General features: G+C 44.1%; 1 protein-coding gene across 2 annotated transcripts in view; it reads right to left on the bottom strand.

The window, feature by feature from the left end:
* Nucleotides 1-6,530: 6,530 nt before the first annotated feature.
* Nucleotides 6,531-18,651, bottom strand: part of LOC147124972 (putative G protein-coupled receptor 174) — a 69,798-nt gene continuing 57,677 nt past the window's right edge. For both annotated transcript variants that reach the window (XM_085995478.1, XM_085995488.1), the window contains one exon: nucleotides 6,531-15,004. In XM_085995478.1, coding sequence (XP_085851604.1) covers nucleotides 13,990-14,958 — 969 coding nt within the window. In that variant the 5' untranslated portion in view covers nucleotides 14,959-15,004 and the 3' untranslated portion in view covers nucleotides 6,531-13,989. The remainder of the gene's footprint in view (nucleotides 15,005-18,651) is intronic.

Below are 18,651 nucleotides of genomic sequence, written 5' to 3' on the forward strand. Positions count from 1 at the left end.
GCGTGGCCCATTCGCTCCAGTCCACCTTTGACAGTACTCCTGAACGTTCTAGCCCTTCCAGCTCTGCTTCCACAGCAAGTCGTATCGCATAAGGTACCGGTCTGGCTTTGAAAAATTTTGGGTTTGCATGTTCTTCAACCTTGATGTTTGCCGTAATTCCTTTCAGTGTTCTCAGTCCCTATTGGAACACCTCCTGAGCATCGTCCAATATTTTGGACAGTCGTTTAGGTTTGACATCGTCCTCTTTACAGGAATCTACAGTTAGTGCTTGTAAGGAATGCCAGTCCATATTTATTCTCCGGATCCATTCCCGTCCCAGTAGTGGTGGACCTCCCTCAGGTAACACATACAAGTCCATTCCCTGACTTTCTTTACCATTGTAGACCACCTTTACCTTTATCTTTCCGATGGGGTATACTCTTTGCCCCGTGTATGTTTTCAATACAATCTCCGTATCCCTCAGGGGAATGTGTGAGAATAACCTTTTGTACTCTTGCTTATTCATGACCGTCAATGCCGATCCAGTGTCCAATTCCATCTTCACTTGGACTCCTGCTATCCGAAGCATGACCCAGATAGTTTGGTGGTCTGCTGTGTTACCCACATTATGTATTTTTAGACAACCCAGTTCCTTACTGCTGGAGTCTGAATCCGTCTTTTGTTCATCCGAACTGTTCTCTGTCACCTTGTGTACTTTCTTGTACTTCTCCTGCGGCGACTTTTTGTGGCTGGTCTTCTTTCCTGACCGGCATACTTTCGCTATGTGACCAAGTCTGCCACATTTCCTGCATTCTTTATCTTTGAACCAGCACTGGTTCTGATCATGCGTTGTCCTTCCGCAACGATAACACTTTGCTGCACCCAATGCCATTTCATTGGTGCTGAATTCCGATGGCCTTTGCTGCATTTCCGCAGTGCCTCGTGCTGCTGCCTCGTGCGATGCTGCAATGCTGAAAGCTTTGTCCAGCGTAAGATCCTTTTCCTCTAGCAGTCGCTTCTGGGTTCCTTCCTTTAGTAGCCCACACACAAACTTATCTCTCAGAGCGTCTGCTAGTCCTGTACCGAACTGACAGTACTTTGATAACTTGCGCAGTTCGATTAAGAATTCAGCGTTGCTTTCCTCTTTAAGCTGAATTCTTTTGTAAAATTTAAATCGTTCCGCTATCAGCAGCGGCGTGGGGTTTAAATGCTCTTGCAGGTTAGTAACAATCTCCGCGAAACTCTTTCCTACCGGTTTATCTGGTGTTACAAGGTGCCTTAATAACCCGTACGTCTTCGCACCCATCGAGTTTAATATGGTTAGTGCTTTCTTATCCGCCGGTACCTCATTCGCTGTACAGTAAACTTCAACGCGTTCCACATAAGTGGCCCAATCTTCTACATCGCTATCAAAAGCAGTGATGTTACCCGTTTTTGGCATCTTGTTGAGTTTCCTTTATTTTTCCAAAATGACGGCTTCCCGCGCTTGGCGGCTTTTCCCGCGCTTATCTTCTTCCCCCGCCGACTAAAATGGCGATTACCGCGCTGTTGCCGTTCTCGCCTCCCAGCGGTCCTTATTTCCCCCGACGCTGCTGCTCTTGTTCCCCGCCGCTCCCGCGGTCCTCGTGGACATTAACGCTTTTCTGGCTGCTGCGCGTCTGCCCGATTGCAGTCCGGCCCTTTTCACCGGCTGCGGTCGTGTTCTCCGCCCTTTTCTTCGGTTTCCCTCCCCTTCTCCCACTGACAGCTCGGCCGACTTTCTCTCTGTGTCGCTAGATCGGGCTTACCCGCCGCTGTCGTAGAAGGGATGATCACTGCCTGTTGCTGATGGTGGACTTCGTGGCCAGCAAATCCAAACCGGGTTCTCGATGCCTCCCGTGCGATGCGGTGCTCAGCAGGATGATGAAGGCGGATGCCCCTTTTCGACGCCCGTTCTGAGGACGAAGCTTCCTTGGATGCAAAACTGCCGCTAGGTACGATCAGGCTCGTCGCCACTGTTGAGTCTGTGTTTTCCAAATGTAGTTATGCTGAATAACTGGACACAGACAACAGAATACTTAAACAGGTCTTTAGTAATTGAGGGTCAGGGCTGAACTGAAATACAAACTGCTCCACAGGGTTATATATACCGGTGTGGTCACCACCGGTACTACAATATACAGGAGCCATCAGAAAGTAGTTCATCACCTTAAGGTAGTCTCTTAAGGTGGTACAGGTTACATACACTACACATGGGATTGGGGGTAATATACTAGCATGGATTGAGGATTGGTTAACGGACAGAAAACAGAGAGTAGGAATAAACGGGTCATTTTCGGGTTGGCAGGCTGTAACTAGTGGGGTACCGCAAGGATCAGTGCTTGGGCCTCAGCTATTCACAATCTATACCAATGATTTGGATGAGGGGACCAAATGTAATATATTCAAGTTTGCTGGGTGGGAATGTAAGTTGTGAGGAGGATGAAAAGACGCTTTTTTAAATGGTGAGAGATTGGGAAATGTTGGTGTTCAGAGGGACCTGGTGTCCTTGTACACGAATCACTGAAAGTTAACATGCAAGTACAGCAAGCAATTAAGAAAGCAAGTGGTATGTTGGCCTTTATTACAAGAGGATTTGAGTATAAGAGTAAAGATGTCTTACTGCAATTATATAGGGCCCTGGTGAGACCACACCTGGAGTATTGTGTATAGTTTTGGTCTCCTTACCTAAGGAAGGATATTCTTGCCATAGAGGGAGTGCACTGAAGGTTCACCAGACTGATTCCTGGGATGGGGGGGATTGTCCTATGAGGAGAGGTTGGGTAGACTAGGCATATATTCTCTGGAGTTTAGAAGAATGAGAGGTGATCTCATTGAAACACAACATTCTTACAGGGCTTGACAGGGTAGATGCAGGGAGGATGTTTCCACTGGCTGGGGAGTCTAGAACCAGGGGTCACAGTCTCAGAATAAGGGGTCAGCCTTTTAAGACTGAGATGAGGAGAAAGTTCTTCACTCAGAGGATGGTGAATCTTTGGAATTTTCTACCCCAGAGGGCTGTGGAGGCTCAGTTGTTGAGTATATGACAATAGGGAGCCAATGTCCTTAAAGAAAAAACAAAACATTCCTCAGAAAGATAAGATGGAGGCCTCATCAGCCATGCAGAAAGAGACGGTGAGGGATGCCTTCCCGCTTCACAATAGGATGGGGAACAAATGATTGACACCAGGTAATCACCAGGTATAACTATAAATATAGACGACCAAGAGAGGAAATCAGTTAGGGGCGAAGACTTCCCCGAGGTGGCTATGGCCTAACACCTTGATCAAGTTTAGCCTCTGAGGTGGCTGACGGCCTAACACCTCCAACAACCGTCCATCCGGTTGTTTCGTTCCGTTCCAGGGCCGTAGATCGCCCTCATCTATCACGGGTTGTATGTCTACCGTATCTATTTCAATCGCATGTAGTCAACTATTTGCTTGTCGCTGCCCTGAATGTTCTGGATGGTATGGAGGAAGGTCTCTGCTGGTGTAGAGGTAAGTATGCATTAGTTCTCCCAGTAGCGCAGTTCCAGACACACCCATGCTCTTTGGTAGTCCAGGGACACTCACATGCCAGTCACTGGAACTGAGAGTTGACTTTGTGACAAATGAAAGTGAAGCTATTCTTGAGATCACCTGATGTTAACCCAGTGAAGGCCTCTTAACTTCAAACTAGGGTTCGTGCAAACTGAGGCTCCTCTTCTTCCAATCAGCTCTCTCCCAGTTGGCTCTGCCTCTTGGGAATCTTCCCCATCTTACCAAATCCTTCACGTTGACTTCCCTTCCTAGCTCTCTCCTCAACAGCTTCCCTTACCCGGTCTTCATCCTACAAACAACGTGTTTAGTGCACATATTGCACTTTGTAACTAAGATTCAGATGCATTTCAGTTGGCCTTTCTTAAAGGTCAGAGTGTGGGAGTGTGGGTGTACATGTTAGCTCTGTGCAAATCTATTTTCTGATGCAACAAGAGTTTTAGTATCTCAAGGTGGGTGTCTGGCTGCTGGGACTGAATACACGGTATGGATAGATCTGTATTTTTGTGAACAAACATGAATGTTCTCCGATGCTTTGGCAACATAAGATGTAACTTGTCATGCCAATAAAGCGATTTGAATTGAATTGAATTGAATTGAATGCTACAAGGTAGGGCACTGACTATTTTTTATTTTAGCTGTGGTTCAGTGACTAGTGCCCATTTACATTGGTGGTCTCACATGGGAGAGCGACATGTATGGATGCCCAATGGCTAGTATTGGTCTACCTAGGTCTGTAGGTAGCCAGCCTAGTGATGGTATGCCACCAAGTGTTGAGTCTCTGGCCCCAGAGTGGCACCAACCACTTTAAAATTCATAGCTCAGCACCAGACCATGGCAGACTCTCCTGATCTGAATCTAATCTGCACTTGGGAGTATTCCCAGTCACAGTCTGTATCCCAGGTCTGAAATGCAAAAGCTTTAGTCAATGGCACTTCAGTGCAGTCACCAACAATCCATCTTTGCTACCAAACACCAAGATTGAGTTGTTGTTGTATTCATGTCCATTCACATTTAACACTCAGAGGAATTGTGCAGGTCAAGGCCTTTTGCGATTCTGTTGCGGAATCTCAGTGTGTAATGAAGCATCACAGTTATGGGAGCAGGTTTTGAAGTGACGGCATGTCCTAATTCATAATTATAAATTAAATATCATAAATCATAACACATTATTCAGTTATGTGGAGAGATTAGAGAAGCTGCAATTGTTCTCCTTAGAGCAAAGCAGGTTAAGGGGAGATTTAACAGAGGTGTTCAAATTTATGAAGGGTTTTGACAGTGTAGATAGGGAGAAACTGTTTCCACTGGTAGGAGGGTCAGTGCCAGAGGACACAAATTTAAGATAATTGGCAAAAAAGCCAGGAGGGAGATGAGAATTTTTTTTACTTGCCGAGTTGTTGCGATCTGGAATGCATTGTCAGAAAGCGTGGTGGAAGCAGATTCAATAGTAACTTTCAAAAGGGAATTGGATAAATGTTTATAAAGGAAAAAATTGCTGGGCTAAGGGGAAAGAGCAGGGGAGTGGGATTAATTGGATAGCTCTTTCAAAGATGGGCTGAATGGTCTCCTTCTGTGCTGTAAGATTCTATGTCCACAGAGTTGATGCTAACCTGCATATTTCTGTAGTGATTTTCCATACATAAGAAGCCAAGTAATGGCAATGCGTTACCAAGTAATTAATAGTGTTCATGGTACTGCATTGCTGGGGAAAGGAGAAAAGAACAGGTGCAAACAATTCTTTTGAATTTGTGCTTATTCTCTATTTTTTAACCTTTTTGACTGAAATAAAATTGTATGTTATACACAAAGCTGGGTGGGTGTGTGTGCTGTGAGGAGGATGCAGCGAAACTCCAGTATGATTTGGACAGGTTGGGTGATTGGGCAGATACATGGCAGATGCAGTCTAATGTGGATAAATGCGAGGTTATCCACTTTGGTGGCAAAAACAGGAAGGCAGATTATTATCTGAACGGCAATAGATTGGGAAAAGGGGAAGTGCAACGAGTCCTGGGTGTGCTTGTGCACCAGTCGCTGAAGGTAAGCATGCAGGTGCAGCAGGCGGTTAAGAAGGCAAATGGTATGTTGGCCTTCATAGCGAGAGGATTCGAGTACAGAAGCAAGGATGTCTTGCTGCAGTTGTACAGGGCCTTGGTGAGACCACACCTTGAGTATTGTGTGCAGTTTTGGTCGCCTTATCTGAGGAAGGATCTTCTTGCCATGGAGGGAGTGCAGCGAAGATTCACCAGACTGATACCTGGGATGGCAGGAATGACGCATGAAGATAGATTGGGTCGATTAGGCTTATATTCGCTAGAGTTTAGAAGAATGAGGGGGGATCTCATTGAAACCTATAAAATTCTAACAGGACTAGATGCAGGAAGGATGTTCCCGATGGCGGGGGAGTCCAGAACCAGGGGTCACAGTCTAAGGATAAGGGGTAAGCCATTTAGGACTGAGATGAGGAAGAATTTCTTCACCCAGAGAGTTGTGAACCTGTGGAATTCTCTACCACAGAAGGCAGTTGAGGCCAATTCATGAAATATATTCAAGAAGGAGTTAGATATATTTCTTAAGGCTAAAGGGATCAAGGGATATGGGGAGAAAGTAGGGACAGGGTACTGAATTTGGATGATCAGCCATGATCTCATTAAATGGCGGAACAGGCTCGAGGGAATGGCCTACTCCTGCTCCTATCTTCTATGTTCACTATCATTACAAAAATGTGACATTTTAGAATGACTGTGTCAAATGGTAAAAGACAAAACCAAACTTTTATTCTTAGTGATGTATCATATAAATGTTGGCATGTTTGCATCAAATGTCTCTCTTTGATATTTTAATGGAGACGTTTAAATAAACAGGGTTAGGCCTTTGTTTAAATACTGTGGAGTGGAATTTGATATGAATGCATTAAGTTTTCAGACGATAACATGGCTCATGTGAATTTCTACTTTTATGTTTCAGCAGCTTAACAGTGACAAATGAGTGAACTGAGAGTTTTTGGTGTATGCCAAGTACAATCAGCGTTTATTACAGCAGACAGCTTTCATGAAGCAGTGATACAGACAAACTTTCCCACTGAACAGTTACTTGTCAACTACATTTTGTACAAAATTAGCTTTAAAACCATTTGCTTATTTAAAATGGTCTCAGTGAACTGAGCAACCCCACCTCCTCATTGGTATTTTATAAACACTTGTCATAGCCGAGTAGCTGCAGCAAGAGTATCACACCACTACAGTTTACAGTTGGTGTCAGCTGTGGCTCAGTGAGTAGCCATCCCGCATCTGAGTCAGAAGGTTGTGGGTTCAAGTCCCACTCAGAGACGGAAGCACAAAATCTAGGCTGACATTTCAGCGCAGTACTGAGGCAGCGCTGCACTGTGGAGCTGCCTTCTTTTGGATGAGATGTTAACCCGAGGTCCCATCTGCCCTCTCAGGTGGTCATAAAAGATCTCGTGACATTATGTGAAGAAGACTAGGGGAGTTCTCCCCGGTGTCCTGGCCAATATTCATTCCTCAACCAACATCACTGAAACAGATGATCACATTGCTGTTTCTTGCTGTGCTCAAATTGGCTGCTACCTTTCCTACAACAGTGACCACACTTCAAAAGTATTTCATTGGCTGTAAAGAGCTTCGGGACATCCTGAGAACATAAAAGGCGCTATATAAATACAAGTCTTTCTTTCTTTTTCTTTTACAGCTGTAATTATATTCAGGATCGCTGATTCGTGGCTTTCAAGGGAAAAGAAATGGAATCATTCAATACGATCTGCAAAACACCATTAAGAATCTAGGAATCCCATATGGTTGAAAACGTAATTTGACTTGTTCAGAGGCCACAAACTAGTGGGCCAAATTATAGCGTGATCTCCTAAAACACAGCTAAAATCTCAGAATCCGTGTGGAATTTGCCTTGTGCCATCACTGTAATCAGTAGCCCTAGTTACACTTTGGAAAAACATTCCAATAATGGTTGGGTCGGTAACCAGAGGACACAGATTTAAGATAATTGACAAAAGAACCTGAGGGGAGATGAAGAGAAATTCTTTTACGTGGCAAGTTATTATGATCTGTAATGCACTGCTGAAAGGGTAGAGGAAGCATTCAATAATAACTTTCAAAAGGGAACTAGATAAATACTTGAAAAGGAAAAATTTGTAGGGCTATGGGGCGAGTGGGACTAATTGGACAGCTCTTTCAAAAAGTTGGCACAGGCACAATGGGCCAAATGGCCTCCTTCTATGCTGTAAGATTCTATGAAAGAAAGAAAGACTTGCATTTATATCGCGCCTTTCACAACCTCAGGACGTCCCAAAGCGCTTTACGGCCAATGAAGTTATTTTTGAAGTGTAATCACTGTTGTAATGTAGGAAACACAGCAGCCAATGTGCACACAGCAAGCTCCCACAAACAACAATGTGATAATGACCAGATAATCAGCTTTAGAGGGGGTGAACTCCCTGGCTCTTCTTCAAAGCATATGAGGGATACCATCTGCCCAATTTTCTCATGGAATGAATTATGTTCCCTTTACTTCCCCATTCCAAAACCTGGATTTGCTGCAATGGCGTCCTTGGCCCCCCAACACTCGCACGCAGTCATTCATGGTGGTTGGACCTCTGCTGGGTTGTAGCCAAATGCTACTCGGCCATCTACAGATGTCATTTCTTTTCACAGTAATTGTTTACAGAACTTGTCCTGTGCAGTTTTGAAAGCTCGTTAATGAGGAAGGCAAATGTTGTAAACAAATGCTATCTTGATTTCCTGTTTCCGATTCCCACTGGCAGGTCTTCACAAAGGTTTGCTTGAATATTGATTTCTTCTAATACTGGAATAGCAAAGTATTGATTCCCACTGTTAAAACCGAATGCTGTTGTAAACATGAGTAACAAAAAGTTTCTTATTTTCATGCCGCTCCTGCCATTTCTTCCACCGGCAATCCAGACATTGAGAGACCAACAGGAGATGAGCCTGATACCCAACGTCAGTTTTGCTCTCCCCCAAGTATAACGCCTAGCTCTTGGGAAATGCTCCCTCTAGTATAGCAGAAGCTAGATAAGTATGAGGGAGAAAGGCATAGAAGGGTATGCTGAGAGGATTAGATGAAATAGGGTGGGAGGTGGCTCATGTGGAACATAAACATTGGCATGTATCAGTTGGCCCAAATGGCCTGTTTCTGTGCTGTACATTCTATGCAATTATGAACCGACTTAAATCATCCCAGCTGTGATCAGGAGATCAGCAGTCTGCCCACAGAATGGAATCTATGATCGACTGGTTGGCATACTGCACACACAATGGCTTGGTGACCTTACCCCCTTTATTGTGAATTTAGGATGGGATATCCAATAGCTGCAGTAGAGATATGGCAAACAACAATACCAGGTACAGACATCACTTGACATTAAAACATTTTTCTTTAACAATCTAGCAGTTTCACGGGACCCTACTTTTGTGAGTGTTAGCTGTGGCTTAATGCAAACACTCTCGCCACTGAATCAGAAGGTTGTGGATTCAAGTCCTACTCTGGAGATTTGAGCACAAAATCTAGGCTGACACTGTAGTGCATTACTGAGGGAGTGCTGCACTGTCAGAGGGGCAGTACTGAGGGAGTGCTGCGCTGTCGGAGGGGCAGTACTGAGGGAGTGCTGCACTGTCGGAGGGGCGGTACTGAGGGAGTGCTGCACTGTCAGAGGGGCGGTACTGAGGGAGTGCTGCGCTGTCGGAGGGGCAGTACTGAGGGAGTGCTGCACTGTCGGATGGGCAGTACTGAGGGAGTGCTGCACTGTCGGACTTAATGGATGAAAAATCATGGGGGGAAATTCCCGGTATGCACTCAGAACAAGGATCTGTGCAGTGAGCACGATTTAGTAAAATTTCCCCTTTAGTCTACAAGAATGAGAGCTGTCACAAATCGGAATCAAATCATGGTGAGTCAGACGATTCGCTGTTTGATAACAATAGGGGAGTTTATCAATAAAGTCTGATGGGTGAAGTCTTACACGAAGTAAGCTTAGAGGTTGGATTGCGAGCAGACATTCTGTGATGAAGGGATATCAACGCTGTACGGACAGTATCACTGCAGTGGGAATTTAATCCACAAATCAGCTGCATAGGTACAAGACAGTGCTGACATACATCAGTAATTATATCTCTCCTTACTACATTTGGTATTGTCTAGTAATTCCAATGAACAAACTTCCTTGCAAGCGAAAGATATTTCATCAGCCACAGATGCAGAGGTCTGTATATAAGACGAAAGTGCAATATAGCTGGAATGAAATATCCTCCTGCTTAGTAGACACACCCACAGTTGTTTGAATTGAGCAGTGTTGCCATTGATAAGTGAAGGTGTCATCTTGATGATTGTATATTCAATTTATTAACAATGACCTGTGGGAGGTGTAGCTCTTCCTGAATATTTTAGAAGAGAACTGCTTCTCCTAAAGGTTCCCTGAATCAGGCTCATTGATTTTCTCTGACTGTTTATTGGGCTAATGGTGCAACGTGATTGCATTTTTGTTGTTGCTCACGGTAAGTTGGAGGATACACATTTTATAAGGACTGGCGCATGATCCCATGTAAAGTCAATGTATAATTATGCTACTGTGGTTGTACTGTGGTTAAGTTGACCAGTCCCTGTAAGGCCACAACATCCTATTCCTGTAAATCATCACACTGAGGTCAATTAGAAGATAATTTCTGTTGGAGAAGTTTCTCTCTAGATTGGCAGCTGCTTGTAAATCATCAGCTCCTTCCCAAGGTTAGAAGAAACCAGCAGGAAATACCTGGCTTTCTCTTTTTATAAAGTGACTCTGAAATTTGCATATGTGCCTATGTGACACCTGAAATGTGATATTTGAACAATGAAGGACACACACTAGATATGGGACATTTTAATATGTAGATGACTCTAAAAGACTTAAACTGAATTGCAAAGGAAGACATCAATTTGTGTAGCTCATGTATTTATTACCTGGGAATAGCTTTTTTTTTGCCAAGCTAAGAGTGCGGTTCCTTGCAGAGACCTCGGTGAAAGAACAGGACTAGCTGGCCTTTTCACATGCCAGGACTCTGGTAATGTCACAATCTCAGTTCAAAATGTCACTACTGGGCATGTAACTGTCATAATCTCTGTGTTGGAGAAGTTTGTGTGGGCTCAGTTCCTGGAACAGACAGCTCCACAGCCCATAATGACAGCACAATGTTGACCCCGGGGAGAATTTTTTCCCCTAAGGTAACACTCCTTTAATATTTTGCTGCTTTTTTAACTTAAAAAATGCAGCTAAAAATGTTCTAAATGTGGTGCAGAGATTTAATATCAAATCATTTTACCACATATTTAAAATGCTACTCTAACAACCAAATTGTTTAAATTAGCTTCTCGTCATCACAGAGCAGGGAGGCTAAAGCTGTTTTTATTTAACAGGCTGGTGGCTCTTCCATGGCATTTAATGCACAGTATTATTCTGCTGCTAAGGTGCATCTGGAAAAGGTGGAAAGGTTAGTGGTGGGTTAGTGTCAGAGAATGGGAGTTATGAAGATGACATCGAAAGAAGGAATGGACTTGTTTCTGCTGCTTTTGGAAGATATGGAAGGCAAAAGATAGTTAGTTTATGAAGCGATGGTTATCCTCATATTTTATGGATCTGAGTGTTGGAACATGAAAAAATTTGATGAGCAAAAGATACTAACAGCAGAGATTGAAAGAAAGAAAGAAGAAAGAAAGAAACCTTCTGGCTTAGAGGTGCGTGTGCTACCAACTGAGCCACAGCTGACACATGAGGAATACTGGGAGTATTCCAGGTTGCAAAGAATCAAGAATGATATAATAATAACATGGCTTGGATGAGAAACAACAGAAGATCCAAGAAAGGCGACTGCGATGCTTTGGGTACATTTCAAGAAATGGAAACAGCTAGAACACCTTTCATGGTCCTGCGTACAGAGGTAAATAGAACAAGAAGCTGAGGAAGACCAAGGAAGCACTGGATAGACAATGTCCAGTGTGACTAGTCACAGAAAGGGATACAGTTGACTGAAGCGGCCAGGCTAGATGAGAACCAACAACAGCGGAGTGAATTCATTAGGCCCCATCATCGCTGCTGAGCTGACTGACTGGGATTTAGTAGCAGTAGCAGTAAAGTGCAGCTGTATGTAAGCTGAACTGTTTCTTTTAAGGCACAAGGTCTAATTTCTGTATATAAGTACATTCTGCTGTTAAATTAGAGGCAATTATTTTGCTCTACGTAGAAACATAGAAATATAGAAGATAGGAGCAGGAGTAGGCCATTCAGCCCCTCGAGCCTGCTCTAACTCCTTCTTGAATATATTTAATGAATTGGCCTCCACTGCCTTCTATGGTAGAGAATTCCACAGGTTCACCACTCTCTGGGTGAAGAAATTCCTCCATCTTTGTCCTAAATGGCTTACCCTTATCCTTAGACTGTGACCCCTGGTTCTGGACTCCCCCGCCACCGGGAACATCCTTCCTGCAGCTAGTCTGTCTAGTCCTGTTAGAATTTTATAAGTTTCAATGAGACCCCCTCTCATTCTTCTAAACTCCAGTGAGTATAAACCCAATCGACCCAGTCTCTTCTCATACGTCATTCCTGCCATCCCAGGTATCAGTCTGGTGAATCTTCGCTGCACTCCCTCCTCTAGATTAGCATCAGCAGGAAACAAGTGGCTTTCTTTAAAAAAAATTGTTTCATGTGTGATGTCTAAAATATAGCAGAATTAAAACTTTTCTATATAATATATACCAGTCGATATCATGTGATGCGGCTCACAGTAAATCAGAGGTTTTGCTGCTCAATAAGGACAGGAAGATTATACCATCAGGTGCAATGTATTACTCAGCTGCTAAAGTCCATTTTAAGGCTATCAAGTGTAATTGGCCTGAATTCTTGAAATAAATGGTGGGGTCAGTTACTCTCCTCTGATAATAAGTAAACACAGGTCACTTGCAGTTTAACTGTTTTGAAGGAAGGAACTGTTGAGACAGTGCTGGACAGATTCAGGCTGGAGCTGAGAGTGACACAGCACCTTAGGCTGCATGCTGGGTCAATTGAAATATTCATGACTATGACCAACAGATTTTTATTAGGTAGAAGGTACCAGGGAATATGGAGCAAAAGCGGGTAAATGGAGGTTAGGTACAAATCTAATTGAATGGCGGAACAGTCTTGAGGGGCTGAATGGCCTACTCCTGTACCTATGTTCCTTTTGTTTGTGTAACAGCGTGCAATATCTGGAGCGTGACATACCATTTTACTATGTAGATGGAGGGAACCGTTACGATTGAGCCTTTTGTTGTGTGTGGTGATTTTCTTGTAGTTCAAGCTCAGCTGGAATCTTTTTGCATCGGGTTGGGAATTGCATGTGTCGGTTTCATTGATCAGACGCACTGTGACTGGTTTGCCGGGTGCAAAATGGCGACAGCAAAAACAAAGTCAGCAGACCGTTAGCAAGAAATAGCTACATCTTTCGGTTTGCTCCAACATTTGATAGTTGCACAGATATCTTAATTTCCACAACCATCCGCCCTCAAATTGGAGGAAAGTTCCTTACGATTGTAGAGATCAACACATTTAACCCCAAACACACAGCAGTAAGCAAAAAAACCTCCAATGAAAGAGTAATATACTTGACGCTGCTGCAAACATCTGAAAACTGTCCTCCTGCGAGTGTCACCAGCATTGAATCAGTCCTGAGCGCCTTATGAACAGAAGCAGAAAACCCGCAGCCTATACAATAATACAATACAATACAAATCGCTTTATTGGCATGATAAGGTACATCTTATGTTGCCAAAGCATCAAAATACATTTATGGTTGAACACACTGCACGTTAATCTCCTGATAAAATCACCAGTGCATTTATTTCCTATTTAGAAATGATTACTATTGCTTCTTATTTCTAACAGTTTCCAACCAGAATGAGTAGCTGCTTGCTTACAGATTTGTGTGGGTTGTGAGCTGTAATATTTTGTTGAGAAAAATGTAGCTAATCCCGTATCGTGCAGGTTCATAACTGACCACGGTCACTGTCCAAATGTTTGAATGAAAGCTACAACACAAACGTTTGTCCTTATGGGTAAGTGTTGCAGGAAAAGCAAGTTTGAGTCTTTGCTTGGCAGGGAGAGAATACATAAAAGACACAATTTAAGGAAAGTAAGAACTCTTTTTTTACCTAACCGTTCAAGCACTACTTATGCTGGTTGCTGCGATCCTTTTCACTACCATTTCTGAGCTTGCAAGGAATGAGCTGGATATTGCTGGAAAATGAATGATGCATTAAACATCGCTCGCCCGCGTGATGCGCCATTGCAGGGATTTCTGGCCCAATAATGCCTTGAACGCCCACTGGCGTACTGCTGCGAGGCAGAGCAGTGAGAAAGGACAAACCCTTGAACCGTTTGCTGTGGTGTGCCTGAACCAGGCGGAGATTACCGACTGGTGGTGCTTTCCCTGCTCAAGTGGCGACTCCGCACAAGGAAGCTCCCTGTCCGTGACAGCTGCTCTCTGAACTCGGAGGTGACAAAATAGTAGATGATGGGGTCCAAGCAGGCATTCATGCTAGCCAAGCACAGTGTGACTGAATGCAGGATCAGGATATTCCTCCGCACCGAGCAGTCTGTGATGACATTTAACCGTCTCAGCTGGTTCAGGGGGAAGAGGATGTGATAGGGAGCGAAGCAGACCAGGAACACCACCGCACACATTAGGAGCAGCTTTAAAGCCCTCCTTCCGCCCCGGTCATTGGGCGGCGTGCACTTCTCCTGCAAAGAGTGCGCCGTTTTCCAGGTGCAGGCGACGATGATGATGATGGGCCCCACAAAGCCCAGGAGCTCCGCTGCTGTCAGCATCAATATCGAGGATCCCAGTCTGACTTGCTTCATGGGGAGATCAGCAAAACAGAGCGAGCTGTTGAACGTGCCTGTGTTGCGCATGATGGGGAATGGCAGGCACATGGCGAAGACGACCACCCATCCAATAATACTGAGGCCCACGTCGTACCTGCGTCTCCAGCTGTTGTATCTGAAGGGGTAGATGAGGAAAATACAGCGCTGGATGCTGATGCAGACTAGGAATAAGATGCTTGCGTACATGTTGACAAACTTTAGGTAGAAACAAAACAAGCACATGAATTTTCCAAACGGCCAGCTGTGAGTTATGTAGTAAAAGATCCTCAGCGGCAAGGACAGCACATGTGCCAAGTCAGCACAGGCCAGGTTTATCATGAATATTACTGCCTTCTTCTCCCTTTTGATATTCCCAATTAAAACCCACAAGGCCACGCTGTTGCCAAAGAAGCCAGGAATGACGATTATTCCGTAGACAACCGCGTACAGGAACAGCTCGCTTTCCCAGTGTTCCTCTGGGCACAGGACAGATGCATTGACTGGCATTGACATTTTTTTTCTTTTGTTGAGAGGAGTCTGTTATCAACTGCTCGAGTTACTGAAAAAAAGAGAAAGTTTGGAAGGTAATCAGTTTTATCTGATAAACTGCATTTATACACTACTACTAAATTCCTGTCCACCAGCTCAGCAGGGATGATGGGGACCAATGCATTCACTCTGCTGTTGTCGGTTCTTAGCTAGCCTGGCCGCTTCGGTCATCTGTGACCCTTTATGTGACTAGTTACTCTGAGCATTGTCCATCCAGCGCTTCCTTGGCTTCCTGTTCCACGTACCTCTGTCTACAGGGCTGTGAAAGGTGTTTCCATTCTTGAAACGCGCCCAAACCATCGCACTTCCATCTATATAGTGCAACCAAAGGTCCAAAAAGGCCCTGTCAAGAGGGGAGCCATGAATGTCGAGCAGGAAGTAGGAGAGAAGTTTGCTCTGGGAGAAAGAAGGTTGGAAAAGGCTGAGAGAGCGAGAGGTAGCAAGGCCAAGAGATTTAGGAAGAGAGTTCCAGAGGGCAGGGACACAGAGGTTGAAGGCCAACTGGGGTGGCGGGGGTAGTGGAGGATGCAAAGTGTATATTGAATCAACAACAACGACCTGCATTTATATAGCACCTTTAATGCAGTAAACGTCCCGTTTAAGGATGGACCATCTCACGTCAGTCAAAAGGAGGTATGAGATGGGATGTGGGATGAGAAAAGATTGCAGAAGGAGGGAGAGTGGAACACAGCCAAGGAGGGATGTGAAGATGAAGGCAAGGGTTTCAAACTGATGCACTGGGAGACACTGAGGTTGGTGATGACTGAGTGGAACTTTGTCAGGATGGATATAGGCAATGGATTTCAGGATGGGTTGGAGTTTGTGTAGAGCAGAGGTGAGAAGAACAATGAGCAATTGTGCCTTGAAGTAATGAAAGAAAGACTTGCTTTTATATAGCGCCTTTCACGACCACCAGATGTCACAAAGTGCTTTACAGCCAACAAAGTACTTTTGGAGTGTAGTCATTGTTGTAATGTAGGAAATGTAGCAGCCAATTTGTGCACAGCAAGCTCCCACAAACAGCAATGTGATAATGACCAGATAATCTGTTTTTTAGTGATGTTGATTGAGGGATAAATATTGGCCATAACACTGGGGATAACTCCCCTGCTCATCTTCGAAATAGTGTCATGGGATCTTTTACGTCCACCTGAGAGAGCAGACGGGGCTTCAGTTTAATGAAGAGGTGGATGCAGGTGTTTGTGGCATAGGGGTTACTGTTGGTGCATAGGCATGTGATGTTCTGGGAGTGGAAGTAAATGGACCAGTTGTGGAGTTTGAAACTCAAGCCATAGTTAAACTATAAATGTGGATTCAGCCTGAATGAGCAGCCAGAGAAGGAGATCAAGTAGATGCCTTAGCCGTGAAGTTTCTGGTGGAAACTGAACTGGAAGGCTTCAGTTTTGTTGATCTAATGTCGAGCTAGAGAAAGTTCTGGCTTGCCCAGGACTCGATGTTAGACAGGGAGTCAGGCAGCGTGGCAGTTGTAATGGAACGAAGAGTGGAGGTACTGAGATAGAAAATCTCTGCGACCTCCCATTTTCGGAGAGCTAGCTTGCATTAGTTTAGTGCCTTATTTCATACAAATCCTGCATTGAACTGCTGGAATTTAATTATTAAACACTGTTCATATCCTATACCTAGTTATTAGTTTTATGAATACAAGGCAGATCTAGTTAGATTTAATAACAACTTGTATTTAATTATTACCATGCACAATAAATGGCAATTTGACATGGTTAGCGCTAGTTAATGCATACTGTGATGATTAGCAGAGTTAATGCACAGAACAATTGAGTATCCTAGGAAATGTTCTGAGATAGATCGGGAATTGGCTGAAAGAGAGAAATCAACGGGTTCCAATTAGAGGAATGATGATTGGGCTGGGAAAATTAGGTGAATGGAGTGTCCCAGGGATGCATGTTAGAGCCACTGATCTACATAAATCACCTGGATTTAGAAACACAATGTAAGTTGGTGACAATACTAAACTAGGGGAGCGGTAGAGTCTGATAAAACAACCCAGAAAATTACAGAAGGACCCAGACAATATTTGCAACTGAGCAGAATGATGGCAGAAGAAGTTAAATACAGATATTTTTTTTTTTATTCGTTCATGGGATGTGGGTGTCACTGGCAAGGCCAGCATTTATTGCCCATCCCTTGCTAAGGTGGTGGTGAGCCACCTTCTTGAACTGCAGAGGACAGTTAAGAGTCAACCACATTGCTGTGGGTCTGGAGTCACATATAGTCCAGACTAGGTAAGGATTGCAGATTTCATTCCCTAAAGGACATTAGTGAACCAGAAGGATTTTTACAACAATGTTTCATGGTCATCATTACTGATACTAGCTTTTTTTTCCAGATTTATTTAATTAATTGAATTTAAATTCCCCAGCTGCCATGGTGGGATTCAAACTCACGTCTCCAGATCATTAGTCCAAGTCTCTGGATTACTAGTCTAGTAACATAACCACTATGCTACCGTACCCGTTTAGCAAAGCTTTATAAATTGGTAGGAAAAAACTGGGGGCATACTTAATAAATAGCATTAGATTAGGTAGTGCAAAAGCTGAAAGAGATCTGGGAATGATAGCAAACCATGTTGAGTCACTGTGGAGCAACAGTTAGCAAAGCAAACAGGATGCTGAACTATACTTCCAAATCGATGGAGTTTAATCTGAGGCCACCGTGCTCTTGCCAGGCCGCAACTCAAATACTGCGTGTAGTTCCAGTCACGAAGGCCCAAGTGAAACATCCAAGCCCTCAAATCTCAATGAACCCCCTCAACTGCACTTATCTCTGTGAAACTCTTCCATCGTCTGGTTGCCAGCAGTGACGGTTATGTTTTTTTCTATCAATTCAGCAAAACAAGTTTCAAAGTGAATGTTTCCACTGAGAAGAGAATATCCACAGTTTTATCACCTGATAATGACACCATATTCACTAGTGTCCCCCACTTTTCACATTAAGATACAGACAAATCTTCCATTTACTCACCAGTAACAACTTACTTTTAATGAAATCCAACTGAACAACCCTCCTGGGCTGACATTTATATTTTACCTGTATATTTCAGTCAGTAGCAGTGAGCTTGTGTACTTTGACAATAAAACAATCTGGGGTAGAAACTGGTATGCATTGTACCCATTTTTCGTGTGTAAAATGGGCGTATAGAATACCACTTTAGCTGTGGGACGACCAGCAGCCAAACTGTGCAGGTGTTGGTCCTACTGCTAAATTCGTGGGTACCACTTTTTTAGGTGCCTAACGCTTGCTGTGTAAAATTTGTTCCCAATGAGTATGGGCCTGCTTGGGTTCTTTAGCCGGCCCCGGCAGCTAGAGTGCCCCCTACCCCCAACTCCACAGTCCTGGCGATCGCACCCCCTGCCCCGCCCGCCGCCAATTGCTCGATCCAATTCCCCTTCCCAGAACTTACCTGTGGGCTGTTGCCAATGGCCCTAAATTCATTCTTCTCACGGGGCGCACTACCTATGAAGCTCGGTCCAAAGATGTGGATGAGGCCCTAGGCCCAATTTCAGGCCAGCCTCGGGCCTCTCTGTTTGGGCCTGAAAACGAGGCCCAGACTAATTTCTACTCCTCTGAGTACTTTCTAGAATGCTGCAAATGGCTGCCTCTAAGTGGAAATCATTTATT

The sequence above is a fragment of the Somniosus microcephalus genome, chromosome 1, assembly GCF_052327205.1.
Source record: "Somniosus microcephalus isolate GS21.2 chromosome 1, FLI_Smic_1.0, whole genome shotgun sequence".
Classification (NCBI taxonomy): domain Eukaryota; kingdom Metazoa; phylum Chordata; class Chondrichthyes; order Squaliformes; family Somniosidae; genus Somniosus; species Somniosus microcephalus.